This window comes from Magnolia sinica, chromosome 17 (genome assembly GCF_029962835.1).
Source record: "Magnolia sinica isolate HGM2019 chromosome 17, MsV1, whole genome shotgun sequence".
Classification (NCBI taxonomy): Eukaryota; Viridiplantae; Streptophyta; class Magnoliopsida; order Magnoliales; family Magnoliaceae; genus Magnolia; species Magnolia sinica.
Genome location: NC_080589.1, coordinates 4818321 through 4834545, shown reverse-complemented (window position 1 = coordinate 4834545; position 16225 = coordinate 4818321). Strand labels below are relative to the sequence as shown.

At 35.5% G+C, this 16225-nt stretch overlaps 1 protein-coding gene across 4 annotated transcripts; it reads left to right on the top strand.

The window, feature by feature from the left end:
• Positions 1-7298: 7298 nt before the first annotated feature.
• Positions 7299-9825, top strand: LOC131230844 (soluble inorganic pyrophosphatase 6, chloroplastic-like). 4 transcript variants are annotated; one of them, XR_009164108.1, is made up of 4 exons: positions 7299-7457; positions 8344-8442; positions 9621-9724; positions 9811-9825. XR_009164108.1 is itself a non-coding variant. In XM_058226854.1 (4 exons), the coding sequence occupies exons 1-4, from the start codon at positions 7353-7355 to the stop codon at positions 9627-9629; spliced, it is 288 nt and encodes a 95-aa protein (XP_058082837.1). In that variant the 5' UTR covers positions 7299-7352; the 3' UTR covers positions 9630-9644. The 4 variants fall into 4 exon arrangements, 3 of the variants coding, with proteins under 3 accessions (XP_058082837.1, XP_058082838.1, XP_058082836.1); XM_058226854.1 differs by lacking the exon at positions 9811-9825 and adding an exon at positions 8766-8840 and having other exon boundaries at positions 9621-9644; XM_058226855.1 differs by lacking the exons at positions 9621-9724; positions 9811-9825 and adding exons at positions 8766-8840; positions 9402-9422.
• The last annotated feature ends 6400 nt before the right edge of the window (positions 9826-16225 follow it).

The following is a 16225-nucleotide window of genomic DNA, read 5'->3' as shown; positions in this document are numbered from 1 at the left end:
TGTTAAAAAACAATTCTTAGACTAAAAAAGACAATTTTCCACCGTGTTCTTTAAAAAAAATGAAAAAAATAAATGTTTAAGGCAAAAGTCATTTTACGATGGACCATAATCCGTCTTAAAAGCATCTAAATCCATCGCTCAAAGTATTATTTTGGGCAGTAATTTGTGAAAAATCTGTGATGGATTAAATCCGTCACCAATTTGCAACGGACTAAAATCCGTCGTAAATATGATTTTAGTGATGTATCTTGATATGTTGCTAATTTTCGCAACTTCAGATTTCCGTGAAAAACGGGGTGGGCGACGGACATTTTCCGTCAGCGATGGATTAAATCCGTCGTTAAACAAAGCAATTCTTACGACGGACCAAGTCCGTCGCAAATTCGTGATTTTGACGTCATGTTCCTAATGTTTTTAGCTTAGGTTAATATGTATCTGCTCACAAATACTAATTGCATGTGAAATATTTGGTCTCAGAGAGACCATGTCATACACAAAATTACTAATTGTGCTCGAATAGGACATGAGACATACTGCTTTTCATTTGATGCAAGACAGTTATGAAGAAAGTAAAAAATAAGTAACATGGGGATCGCTAACTGGTTTTACCTTTTTCAGTCCGAGCTTGATAAGAACCTTCTCAAGATACTCCAAAGATAATCATAACTTTACTTCTCAAGATACTCCTAAGATAACCATAGCTTGCTCATCTCCCTATCCCTAAATATATCAATGGCAATATCTTTTTTACAACCCTTGGATTTTTTATTTCAAAATTCTTAGATAACTAAGCCTTTAACATGTTGATTTGAGAGATGTGGGTGGTAATAGGCATATATCAATATATAACACTAGAATGGTGAATTCCTTGTCATTTATTGCTCTAAAATAAACACAATGATCAAATTCACTTATGGTAAAATTTTGGCTCAACATAAAAGAACCAAACTTCTTATACTACTACCTAGGTGACTGTTTTAAGATGTGCAACCTCTTCAACTACAAACAAGATCATTCTTTCCTTAAACCTTTTTTAATTGCTTCATGTAAATTCGTTATTCTAATTCCTTATGTAAAAACATAATTTTAACATTAAACTATTCCAATTCCATATTATATTTGGCAATCAAAGCCAATACAAATATGATAGATAGTTGTTTTACTATTGCCGCCAAAAATATCAATAAAGTCGACACTTTCCTTTTGAGCATATCCCTTCACTACCAATCTGACGCAGGGAAGGACGTAAGGTTAAGCACCGTCTTCCTCAAGGATGGTTGAAAAACCATATTAGTCCCTATGGATGTAGAAGAGCCACCCAAAACTTCTGAAGTAGAGGGTCGTTCTCTCTTAACTATACGGGACTTCATGAAGGAATCTAAAGAAACAAGACGGGCCTATGCATTAATTGTAAAATGTGAGGAACTCGAGTATATCATAATCCCTAAAAGACTAAAGCCCTTGTTACATGAATTCAAAGAAATTTGGCCTAATGACCTTCTTGATGAATTGTATCCCATACAAGATATTCAACACCATATTGACCTTGTCCCTGAGTCCAGCTTACCCAATCATCCTCACTATCAGATGAGCCTAAAGAAGTGCGAAATTCTGCATGACAAGTGGAGGAACTGATCTGTAAGGGTTTTATTCGAGAAAGCATAAGCCCATGCGATGTACCGGCTTGATAACTCCTAAGAAAGATGGGAGTTGGCGTATGTGTGTCGACAGTAGGGCCATCAACAAAATCACCATAAAAATACATGTTTCCCATATCACGGTTGGATGATATGTTGGACATACTTGACGGTGCAAAAATATTCTCTAAATTAAACCTAAGGAGTGACTACCATCAGATTCGAATATGGTCAGGTGATGAGTGGAAGACGGCCTTTAAGACCAATGAATGGTTGTATGAATGGATGGTCACGCCCTTCGGTCAATCGAATGCGCCTAGTACATATACGAGGTTGATGAACCAAGTTATTAAGTCATTCATTGGACGGTTCGTTATGGTCTACTTCGATGACATCTTGATATATAATCAGGACGAAGCAAGCCCTATGGAGCACCTGAGGCAGGTCCTTCAAGTGTTCACCGAAAGCAAGTTGTATCTCAATTTTAAAAAGTACAACTTTTTGACCGAGTCTTTTGTTTTTGGGCTTTGTTATGACATTCATGGGCATTCGAGTGGATGAGGAAAAGTTAAAAGCCATCAGGGAATGGTTGGTCCCAACAAATATCCATGAGGTACGAAGTTTTCATAAATTGACGACATTATATCGTCGGTCCATGAAAATTTTTAGCACCATCGTATCTCCAATTACAAATTGCATCAAGAAGAGACAATTTCAGTGGATTGATGAAGCCGACAGGAGCTCTGTCAAAATTAAACACATTGTCCACAACCCCGGTTCTTGTACTTCCCAACTTCAACAAACTATTCGAAGTTGAGTATAATACTTCCTATGTCAGGATTGTGGGAGTCTTATCTCAAGAAGGTTAGCTAGTAGCCTTTTAGTGAAAAAGTTAGCGATACATGCAAAAAGTGGTCGACATATGAGCTCGAATTATACGCGGTGGTCCACGCGTTGTGACATTGGCGACATTACTTGATTCAAGGGGAATTCATTCTTTACACAGACTATTAAGCTCTCAAATTCAGTAATAGCCAAGTTAAAGTGAATCGTGTACATGCTAGGTAGATTTCGTTTTTGTAGGAATTCGTGTTTGTGCTAAAATATAAGTCTAGGCAGCAGAACAAAGTGGCTGATGCACTGAGTCGCCGTGCAACTTTGTTAGTCACCATAAGCAGTAAGGTTATTGAGTTCGAGTGCCTTAAGGACATATGCCGACGACAACGACTTCAATGACGCATGGGTTATATGCCAAGTAGATCACCTCAGTGACCTACATATGCAAGAAGGATTCATTTTTAAAGGGAATTGATTATGCATCCCCAAAAGCTCACTGAGGGAGCAGATCATCCAAGAGCTACATGGATGTGGCCTTAGTGGACACCTTTAACGGGACAAGACACGAGCACTTATTGAAGAACGATACTACTAGCTACAGTTAGTACATGATGTCGGTAGAGGAGTGCGACGCTGTCATGTTTGTCAGGTCTTCAAGGGGCGCATTCTCAGAATACAAGCCAAAGCTCGAGTGGACCCATCACAAAGACACTGATGAAGAGAAATTATAAATATCAGCTTGATCCAAAAACTTTTGTAGCCACCAAAAAGTTTATGGTAGGCGTCCAATCACCAATTTCTTGTGTAGTCCACTTGAGATCTAAATCTACCTTAATTTTGTGCTCATGCACTAAAATGATCCATAAAAATGGATGGACGACATGAATAATACACGTGCATCATGGCAGGGCCTACAAAGCTTTTCCAGTAGCACACAACCGTCCATGTTGCATGCTATCCTAGGCAATCTGAGTATCGTCCCTCATAGCCACCTGCAATAACAAATGGTTAATTGGTGACTCAGGGTGGGCCCCACTGATATTTATATAAAATAAACCCCAACCACTAGATTTTTCATCATGTATTAGGCCATGGGCTTTAAAGTCAATTCCGTTTATGATTCGCGTTGACTTGTATAGTGTATAGGGCCTGCCAAACTATTTCCATCAGTGTATCCCAAGTGATTCATGTTCGTTTCAATTTTTAGGGCATAGGCCCAGGTTTCTTTTTTTTTTTTTTTTTTAAATGCAATCTAATGGTTAAAGTCACTACGCCCAAATAGCCAATTTGCGACGGACTTAACGACGGATTTAATTCGTTGTGAATAGAAAAGGTCTGTCGCTATGCCTGCCTCTCGAAAATCCGTGGTCCAAACGTCGCAGAATTTCACGACGGACCAAAATCCGTCACTAAAATCTGATTTACGACATATTTACGATGGATTTTAGTTCGTCGTAATTTGGCAGCGGACTAAATCCGTCATAAATTTTGATTTTGCGATGGCAATTGCAAATTCCCCCCCAAAATATCAAATGGCGACGCTTTTCAGTTACTTTTGCGACGGATCAAGGTCCGTCGTAAAAGGACTTTTTCCTTTAACAATTATTATTATTATTTTTTAGAATATGATGGAAAATCATGTTTTTTTCTAGTCTAAGAATTGTTTTTTAATACAAATTCAGTGGTTTAATTGTACATATTTGTATCTAATATTATTTTTTAACAATTGATTGAATGCAAAAATAAATAAATAAATAAAAATTGTTTTCATATTAAATGAGTGGAAATTATTAATTTTTAAAATTTTAAAACTAATATTCAAATGATTTGTAATATGACATGAAAAAACCCATTGAGAAGTTAAAAAAATTTAACAATGTTTAGGAAAAAATGAGATTTTGAAAAAAAAAAAATCGTGATTTAATAAAAATCTATTTTGTGGGAAAAAAATAATATTGAATAAAGTTGATAATTTTGAAAAAAAAAAGAATTTGATTTCGAGAAAAAAGAAATATCCTAAAAAAGAAAATTAAAAAGATTTAAAAAAATTTTAAAATTTTGACGATGTTGAAAAATGAAAATATTTTGAAAAAGAAAATGAGAGTTTGTATTTTGAAAAATAAAATAAAATTGAGAAATTCGAAAAAAATTGATAAGTTAAAAAAAATGGTGAAGTTAGAAAGAATTGAAATTTTTTAAAATTAAACAATATCTAAGAATCGATACTTTAACAAAAAATAAACATTTTGAAACGAAAAATAAAAAGTTGAAAAAATTTGTGATTTTAAAAATAATTGAAAATGTTAAACAATATCAAAGAATCGATACTTTAACAAAAAATAAACATTTTGAAATGAAAAATAAATAAGTTGAAAAAATTTGTGATTTTAAAAATAATTAAAAATGTTGAAAATTTGAAATTAAAAGAAAAAGTTATTTATAAAAACATTGAGATTTTGAAAAAAAATATATATCATTTTAAAAAAGAAAATTGAAAAGTTGAAAACAAAATGATGGTTTTGAAGAAAAAATCGGCATTTTGGAATTTTTGAGAAAAAAATTTAAAATTTGAGAAAATTTTTGAGATTTTGAAAAAAAAAAATAAAATCAGAATTTGTATTTTAATTTTTTTAAAAATATTTTATAATAAAAATGATATTTTGTTAAAAGTTTTCAAAGAAAAATTAAGCGTAAAAAATATGCATTTTGAAAAAAATGTTATTTTTAAATGGAAATTGAAATTTATCTGTGAAAAAAAAAAATGTAACCTCATCGAGGCGAGTAACTAGTTAAACTGAGGATATTGATCAGTAAAATAGAATGAAGGGACAATATATATAGAATAAGTCAAATATTACGATAAAAATTGTGACCTAACTTATTGACCTCGCGAGAACTTTAGTATTAATGTTAGTAAGTTTTGTAAACCCTATTATGATGTGTGTCGAACATCAACACCGTGCATTTGATGTTTCCCCTTTAGGTTATGAGATATCTCAAAAATCATCCGTATACAAAACTCAGGTGGCCCATACCATCGAAAACCATGTGAAGACATCCTGAAAAAATATAAAAGCACTTGGTGGGGCCCACATGAGTTTTGGATGCGGTTGAAACTTGGTCTGACCCCTAATCCAAGTGGGATACACATAATGAGTGGGTTGGATATGTGAATCACACTTAGGCAAGCCCAATATATGATTATAAATGTTTTAAGGAAACCTCTTTCCACTCCATTTAGGTGAGTTATAAATTACCCTTAGCATATTGAGTAAATTTTGTGGGGTCCACCATTATTTATTTATTTTATCCACTCCGTTCATCCATGGTAACAGATAATTTGACGTCTAAAGAATAAAAAAGAAGCATATCCAAAGCTCAAGTAGACCACACCACAGGAAATAGTGTGATTGAACCTCTACCATTGAAATTTTTTTGGAGGCCATAGAAGTTTTGGATCAAGCTGATGTTTGTGTTTTCTCTTCATTCATATCTTTTTGATATTATGAACAGGTTGGATGACAAATAAACATTATTGTGGGTCCAAGGAAGGTATTAACGGTGGAAATCATTATTTCACATTGTTTCGTGTGGCATGGTTCACTTAAGTTTTGGATTAATCGAAAATTTGGGATTAACCCACACCGTTCATCCATTTTTCGATATCATTTTAAGGAATTATCCAAAAAATGAATCATATCCAAAGATTAAATGGACCGCACCACAAATAAGGGGAATGAATTGGCTACTCCCAATGGTTGGTGGTCGGTGCTCTGTGAGCCCCACCATGATATATGTGTTTAATCCATGCTTTCCATCTATTTTTAAAAATCATCTTACGGCATGAGACCAAAAATGAGGTATATCCCAATCTGAAATGGACCACATTACAGGAAACAATGTTGAATAAGCATCAACCATTAAAAATATTTTGGAGGCCATAAAAGTTTTGGACCGAGATGATTTTTGTTTTTCCCCTTCATCTAGGCCTGTACGACCTCATAAACAAATTGGATGTCAAATAAACAGTACAGTGGGCCTTAGGAAGATTTTAATGATGGATATCCGATCACTATTGTTTTCATGTGGTGTGGTCTAGCTGAGATCTATATCAAGCTCACTTCTAGGATCACCCTAAAATGACGTTAAAAAATGGATGGACTGTGGGGATAAAACATATACATCATTGTGGGACCCACAGACCCCACTAGATCCAAAGCTCAATGCTACCAGATCCAAAGTTCAACCGGTTATTTTTTTTTATTGTAGAGTGTCAATGTGTGAGTTTTGTATTTGATGTAAAATAGTGGTGACTGATTCATAACAATAGTGGCAATGAGATGGTGTTATTCAGACCATCTAAATAATGGGTCTAGTTGTAAATGGCTAATATTTATACTTTTTTCCTATACAAAACTATCTTAATCATCTGTAAATGGTCCATTATATGTGTGGCTTTTAATATAGTTTATTTTATAAATGATGGAAAACTCACAATTGTTGGATTTGAAAGTTACGTCTCATTTTAGAAGAGGATTTCCGAATCCATCTTCCAAGCAGAGGAAGGCGCGTCTTCATTCAAACAAAAGTCGCTGGAGTTCCTCTTTTGACATTCATTTACGCTGCCAGGAATTTGCGATCGGGAGATTTTCAGGTACCTCGTTTCAATTTCCTCCTCTTTTTCTTTCTATGATTTATCATAATATAAGAAAATCTCTGCATTTTGGTGTAAATTTTCCGGAGCAGCGATTTTTGGGGTTTCATATACGCCATTTGATTTTTCCACGGTTTTTGCATTTTCTTTCTTCCGAATTTTTTGGTTTTCTCGAGTTTTTCTCGTTTGAATGTCTCAAGGTCAAGCCCCTAGCAGCTTTGGCTATGATTGATGAGGGGGAGCTTGATTGGAAAATAGTTGCAATATCGTTGGACGATCCGAGAGCTTCGCTCGTGAACGATGTTGCCGATGTTGAGAAACATTTTCCGGTATGAAATATTATCATTATTTTCTCCTCTGATAGTAGGTATTTTACAGATTTTGGATTAGTTATAATGTTGTGTCCTTTCTGGATTTTGAAGACTATTGGATTTGTAATCATTTTCAGATATCTGTGAGCATAGCCCACATGGGTTGTCTGCCAAATGTGGACGGGAGCTTGTCTACCGGCAGATGAGAAATGATTGAGATTGGACCCAGCACTCTATCATCGCGTTCTTATGGAGCAGATTTTGAGGATTGGGGTGTTTAGCCCATCTTATCATGTCAATTTTGTGGAATACATGGGCTCTGCTTCTACGAAATGCAGATGTCCTCGTTGGATGATAGCAGTGAGACCACTCTGGGTCACCTGTTGGATGGTCAGATGGTCCTGCATCATTAGTGCTTTTCATTTTTGAGGATGGAGATTGAAGTGGCATAATCCATATATCGTATTTGCAAATGTTTGATCATTGTGCGCTAATGCATAAGACTCCTTCACTTTGATTATATGGATAGATATTTTATTTCAATGAATGTTGACTTCATTTTCTTCTCATATGATTTTTTCAGCTTTCCTGCTATGTAGAAATTGTACGGATGCCACCATCATATGATGAAATGAGGATTCAGCTTTGTATTGTCATTTGTCATCTCTAGTGATGCACTAAATCAGTACTCACATGGAATGTATCATCTAATACACGCTGACATGTCTCATTTCGGAGTTTCCTGATACATGTCTGGAGACTGCTGCTTATTTCTTATGATGTGATTTGAACCATGAAAAACTTTGTTCAAAGTAGATGAGATACATTCAATGGTCATTTTCATTCACCACTTGGAATTATCCTCTGGCCCCTTGATTTCATCTATCAGTTTGCTTTGATGCAGGGAACTCTCACTGCAATTCGGGACTGGTTTAGAGATTACAAGATTCCAGATGGAAAGCCTGCTAATAAATTTGGTCTTGGCAACAAGGCGGCCAGCAAGGTATATCTACTTTTGGTTCTGTTGTAGCTTTCGACCTTTTCAATCTTTGGGAAGTCAACTTACCATGTCGGCGGGACAATTACATTCACAAAATGATGATTACTTGGTTTGAACTTTAGGCCAATCCACTTACCATGTCGGCGGAACAGTTATATTTAGTCACGTGATTAGCTAGATGTCCATTAGCTGGCCATTAATTTTGACTTATAGCCTACCCAATGAGTAGATTGGCGCAATTTCTATAACAAGTTTCATGGTATGTGACTCACCTTTTGCATGTATTGAATATTTTGCAAATGTAACTCTGGTGGGAAAAAATGCAGAATGTGAAAGTTCATATACAGTTGCTGTATGTGATGATTTTGCGAACGCAACTCTGCCCTCCAAGCATGTGCAAGGTATGTGCTACCCTCCAAACATCTGGATGGTCTTGACTGACATACACGAATGCTAAATGCACCATTTAAGAAACAGTGGATAGCATATGTACAACTATGCTATTTTAAAGGATTGCAAAAGTCATGTCCTTTTTTTTTTTTTTGAATGCAATAGTTGTGATTTTTTACATTCACTTGATTGAATCTGAAATGGTTTTTTATGTTTTAATTTTATTATGATTTTTATTTGTTCTTGCATTAATGAATGGAATGTTGCTTTTCAGATTCTTTTCATTGAATCCGGATTGTTTTTTTTTTTTTTTTTAATTTGTTGAATTTATTTATTTTGGGTTAAATGAGAGAATAGCTTGATCGATTGGATATTTCTTAAATTCTTCATTTAGGAAAAGCTATGTATTAAGTGCAACCTGCCTGATGGACCATGAATTATAATCTCCAGACCAAATTTAACATGTTAGTCACTTGTATGCATATGCAACTAGATTGTCATGTGTACAGTGCGCATATAGATGAACATGTGGATAAAATACATGCATGCTTGCTGGTGCTTCCTGGTGAAAGGGTTGAAGGCCTGATTTCTCCTACAGGGAACCGACATCTCTACAAGGTGTGTTTTTCTTTTTTTACCTCTTTTTCTTTTTCTGCACAATCACTTGAAGTTTTAGCAGGCAAGCTTTCTTTCCATTGCTCCTACCATTTAATTCTCAGTGAAAATATTTGGGGGTGGGAATATTTTTTAATGGGCTGAGTTGATGAGTTAAACTATTCTTGGAAATGAAGGGCGAATAATTTAAAAGGTGGGGGAAGCTTGTGAGGTGGGCCACAACATGGAGGAAGCACATTTACTACATGCTCAACAAGGAATTCCAATATCGGAATATGGGGTAAGTTGTTATAATTTCTCTGGTTGGTTTTCTGAACTGCTGGTACCAATATAGGAATATCGGTTTAGTTCATAATATTGTTTCAGGCATCAGAAAAATCATCACAAGCCTATAAATGGGCTGAACCCCAATTGGAAGCAGTTAAAGTTGAGAGTTAATTGCTACAGATTTGTTGTTTCTTTCTTTTACTAAATATGCTCATATTATGGTTGTAGTATAGATATTTTTTACTTTATGAAGAAATTCAGTGTTGTAGGATTAGTTTGAAAAGCTTTCAGCAGGGTCCTAGAATTTTTAGTATAGATATTTTTTACTTTATTGTGGATGGAACACATACTGGAAAGCACGCTGATTAGAAAGAGATATGGAGCTGTTGGTGAGAAACGAACATGTAGCCATCCAATCCAAGGCCCAATATGTGGAAGTTGACATGTAGCTATCCAATTCTGCTAATGGAAATGTAACAATTCCGTTATGCTTGTTGGATTTATATCCATTGACAGAATCATAGTTCATTCTTTCTGAGTTTTCGGAATATGTTAAACAGCTATCCATGGAGAAATCAGTACGCTCAGGTTTATGATGGACAAAGCCATATCCCATCAATCCCTTCTCTTGTTTCTGCAAGCTCATGTCTGATATCTCAGTCAATTCAGAAATTGAAGAGCTTGGGCATTCGGCATCTTTTGTAGAAAAAGCTCCAAGAATTACTCACACCCCTTTTCTTTTTCTATTTTTGGTATTTTTTTGCTGCATGATGTTGTTAATTATAGATGTTTTAGCTTTTGAAGGAGGCCTAAATTTGGTTATTTTTGTCTTCAATCAAGGAATAGAAGTGTTGTATAGATTACTTACAAATGGTCTTTTGTATCTTCTCTGTTTCTGTTTTTCTTTCGTCTTTTTTATGATTTTTTCAGTGCTACTTTTTGTAATTTTTGGGAATTTATCTTTTAAGCATGCCTGGTTTTTTACCCCCAAAACCAGCTTGGGTTTTGTGGTTTTCCCTATTTTCTTTTGTTTTGGCTTTTGTTTTGGTATTGGATTTTTTTTTTTTTTTTTTTTTTAATTTATCTAATTTCTTTTCTGTTTTTTCAGGGTTGTAATTTACAGTGATGATTGTAAGAGTGAAACTGCTATTCAGGTAACCTGGAATACCGTTTCACTAATTAATGGTTTGGTTTTGTGTTGGGAATTTGAATCAGGAGAAATATTCAGGTTTGGCTTGTAAGATTTGTTTAGTTTTTTTTTTTTTTTTTTTTTTTTATAAATATTATATATTAAAAGTAGGAAATCATCTATTCTGATCCTTGAAGTTCATTTGAAGTCAATGTTTCACTCTCTAGTCTCTACCATGCCCTATGGTTCTGCCATGATTAATCTTGGGACCTGCTATCAAGGTTGTCCTTTAGTGGGCCCTATCAGTCATTGGTTGTGTTTCAAAACTTGCATATATTATACATTCCAATTCCTCACTTTCTTCCCTTTCTGCAATAAAATGTTGACCATAACCCATATTGTTTTCCATTTTTCAAAAGATTTTGTTTATCATGTCTGAGTAGTGGGATTGCAATTATGTGAAGTGCAGAAACGTGCTTGTATACTGAGAAAGAGTTAGAAGGAAATCTACTGTGCAGTTCCTATTTACAATCATGAAAGTCAGTGTTACAGATAAATCCATGTTGTTGGGATTTGCAAGCTAGTATCAATTGAGAAATGAAGATTCAAGTTGGGAATTACTATTTCTGAATTTTGCACACTCCCTACTTATGGGTTCCATTTCCAGATGGGAACTTTTCCAGTGAGGAAAAGGACCACTAATGGTAGTTTACCACTATTTTAAAATGGTGTCAACTCTTCAAGTTTATACATGACATAGCTTGTTAGTACACACCCATGTCAGTACACACACTCCATGTTAGCCACCCCAGCTAGGGATCGATACCAAGACCTCAAGTGTTGAAACGAGGTATCTCCACTCAATCTGTCAGTTGAGCTATGGATCTGGGTGTTCAAATAACTAACCTTAAGTATAATAGACCATAGCCTAAAATTACTCTGAGAACATGAAAGTTACCATCTGATTTTGCACGACTCACTATTTTTATTTTAACCATCCGTTCAATAACCATAAAATGGATGGTTAGGATTACTTTATTAATGTGTTTCAGACACTCTCCATTCACGATGCACCCCTTAATTTTGGGGGCGTGGACCATACATGAGTGTAACATGGGAGGAGATGAACAACGGCTTTTTTTTTTTTCTTTTTCTTTTTCCTTTTTCTTTTTTTTGATAAAAGAAAAAGGTCATAAACTATTATAGGTCTCTAACAATAGTGAAGAGCCGCCATCAAATGGATGACTTCACTTTAATTATGTAAATGCCCCTTTATTTTTCTTCATGACCTTATCATATCTTTAAATAACGCATTATTTTAGCCATGAAGATTGATCAATTATTATCAATTGCTCTTGGGATCTATAATCAGACTATAATTGTTCATAAGACATGTACTTAGACTGTAATCATTTCTGAGACCTGTGATCTGACCATAATCATTCCTAGTAATTAGACCATAATTGCTCCTAGGACCTATAATCGGACTGTAATCACTACCGGAACTTGCCCATGATATGATATATTTTTTTTCTCAAACGTGTCACATATATAGATCATCTAAACCATGGAGAAGGTCGGATTCATCATGAATGTCACCAGGCATAAGTATGAGATGGGCCATGACATCAAATGATCAGCAATCTAACCCAACATACGTGTTTGGCATACCTTATATGAATGGATCCCCCTGATTTTCAAATTATGTGAGATTCATGATGTGGTTGCCCACTGGAATGGATCCAATATCTTAAAAATGTGGTATATTGGTGGAGGTACAAATAAGTTAATGGAAACAAGGCACTACCTGAACATTCCTACTTGACCATTTGAAAAACTAATTGGATTTCTGGACCCTTGGAGACTGTACCATTCATGGGTGTAAATGTTTAGTGGCAGGCAATTTCTTGCCAAGCACACATGGTTACAGAAAAGGCGCCATTGTGCCATCTATAATCATGCCAATTCTACACATTCATGAGTTGTTGCAATTTGAAACAGTTGTCTCATTCTCAAAAATGTATTTTAAGAAGATGAGATGCAGAGACAAGTTGGATTTTTTATTTTTAATTTTTGGGGGAAATTTAATTCCTAAGAAATATGCAGATTCTAAAGATATATTATAGTCATTGAAGACAGGTAGTGTATGTAGATGGGAGAAAAAGACTCCAATAAGGGTAAGCTTAGTTGTTAGTGCTACATGTCATTATATTCTGAGTAGGCCTTTTAATAAATAACAAACTAACAAAGTAACAAATAATACCTCTTTAACATACATTCATGCTGAAAATACCAAGTGCTATGCGCTTCTAGCTAGTTCCAAAATGTCAAAGACATAAGAGCAACACTAGCAATAAGATATCTGCAGGTAAGAAAGGAAAGTAGAAAAGGTTCTGTTTTTTAACACAATCTTGGGGAGGAATTAACACAATCTTGGGGAGGAATGAAGACATTATCAGTGTATGTGCAGTCTGTGTGTGTAGAGAGAGAGAGAGAGAGAGATGCTCTCCTAGGAACCGGTTCTCATGAGAACTCGCGTGAAGGGTTGGGCAAAAGATCGAGTTGTTTTGTAAATCATGTGGGCCCCGGTGAAAATCAAGAGTAGAAATTCCCTCTCACTTTGCTATGGCCCACCAAATTTTAGTATCAAGCTAACTTTTGGGCCTTGAGGGTTTCATGACGTGACCTATGTTGTGGACCATTAGAATTTTGTGCTTGCATTACATGAGATGAGTTCTCAAAAAATTCTCACAGAGTTCTTATTAGGATCGGTCATTAGAAGAGCATTTTAATATATATTTTACAAAATCTTTTTGCCATGGTGTCTTCAAAAGCGACGTTCGTCATGATCAAGGATGTCTCTAGATGTGGTCACAGCATGGGACGCCTCGCTCCCAAGATGAATGCCTAGTTGCCTACACCCTTATGTTGTTCGTCATCATCTCCAATACCTCTACATTTGAATTCGAATCTTCCATCATGCAGGACTGATCAGTGATCGATCTAGACTATCTAGTTCTTATACTAGCTTTGGAATATTGTTCATGGCCCAATATACTTGTAGCTGGAAAAATCTAATTCAACTGCGATTATGCAAATGGGCAGTCCACGAACCTTAAATAAACAACAATGACTAAATGATTGGGGTATATCATGATTTAAAAAAAAATAGTTAGGTTGAATGGCCTTAACTTTATACTTGTTTAGTGGCTATACAAGCTAATGTACAATCACACTATCACACTATGGAAGTATTCTCTCTCTCTCTCTCTCTTTCTCTCTCTCTCTCTCTCTCTCTCTCTCTCTCTCTCTCATTTTGTCACTAATGGCTAAAATAAATAAATGCATAGCTTCCAGCATGTACTTGTTATTATCTATACCAATTTGTTATTATGGAGCTATAATAAACCCTTGTACCTCTACACATGGCTACATGAAATGTATATGCAATATTCAAATAATGGGTCCACCATGTAGGTAGGTTGGCTTGCATTTGATGTATATGCGGCCCCTTTGATGAGTGGATCACAGCCTATGAATACTATAGTTTTAGCCCATGTTGGTTGTGGACACCAAAAATGGCTTGCACAATTTGGGCTTTAAATAAGGCACCTAAGAGACTAGCTTGCATAAAAGATCCTTGCCCAATATCAAGGCAAAATCTCATGACTAAAAGACTAGAAATCTCATGGGTAGGCCTATATTAATTAGAACGAGATGGCATACACAGGGTTGTATATTCCAAAACAATCTTGCTATCTCTCTTTTAGGGTTTTACTCTTGCATAGGATTCGGCCACCTTTGTACCACTATTAATGTGAGTCGGTTAATCTATGTTCTTTGTTACATGGGCATCCATCATGGGCGGAGTTATTAGAGGCGTGGACTATTTCATTGTTCTTTTTTAAAAAGCATATGTTAAGAGTTTGTTCAGGTCATTACTGTGAAAAGTAATGTGATGTGATACATTGTATGTTTCTAATTCTTTTTTTTTTTTTTTAATAGAATTATTATTATTATTATTTTGGGTTAGCTTGTTAGTACACACACTCCATGTTAGCCACCCCCGCTAGGGATCGATACCAAGACCTCAAGTGTTGAAATGAGGTATCTCCACTCAGTCTGCCAGTTGAGCTATGGATCTGGGTGTATGTTTCTAATTCGCTTCGCAAAGTTGGTGTTCCAGTGATCGGACACCGTATACACACTAACGACAGCCCACTTGATGAAAGTGCTCTTTTCTTCCTTCTTTTTGATGAGTGGACTAACCTATAAGGTAAGAGTCCAACATCATGGCCCCAACACCCATCCACCTCTTCCAACAGGTGCACCCGGCCCCATCAATTCTTTTAGATGTACAAAATATCAATTTCGTTCAAATCATCAGGTGGGCCACGCACGAATTCTTATTTTTTTGGGTGGCGTATAATTGGATCTTTACAATGGATTGCCGACCTAATGATCCTATCAGCCTCAATTTTGAGCCATGAAATCTACCAAGTGGGGTTTAACCGATGAGTGATTCTAATCTTAAACTAGTATTCTTAGCTTATGAGTGTAAGCTTAGGGCACTTCTAAATTATATTCCTGGGAGTCATCCTCATTCTATAGTTTTAAAAGAAGAAAGACAGTTGGGTCCGCATTAGCATTCCCCAGTGCAACGGCATTCACTTTCTTTTTCTCTAATTTATTCCAATCCACTATGATGTAAAACCCAGTCTACCTAGGTATGAAACGTTATAGGGTTATAAAAATATCTTAAATGTATATTTGTATGATGGATAACATGTGTTGGCTTGATTGATTTAAATTAAACATATATAGGAAATAAATATATTTTTGCCTCTTATATATATATATATATATATATATATATATATATATATATGGGTGGAGGATATGGGTGGAGGTAGCAAGAAACCAAGAACTGCGACAATTAGGAGTGGGTCAGTTCAAGTTGAAGGCTCTAAGGGAGAGGCCCCAAAGGATATGGGTGGAGGTAATAAGAAAAGACTTGAGGAACTATGGTTTAACTGAGGATATGGTCCCTGATAGGTTGGAATGCGTAACAGGATTTGTGTAGGTGGCCTCAGTTATTCCGGATAAGGCTTAGATGATGATGATCTAATCATAATAACATCAAAACTACAATTATAATACCGAAAACAATGAAAATGGTTGAAGTATTATCCAAGGTTCTATGTCAAATTGCAGCTACATGTCCATTGCAGTTGCTTAACTACCTGAAAATGAATGAAACCAAACTGTGAGTTATTCTCATGGGTAATTAAAGCACCTCATTTATTGCATTTGTTTAACAAATCGTTATCTTATACACTGCTATGTTTTATGTGTGATTATGCGTGTTAGATCCTGAAAATTTCC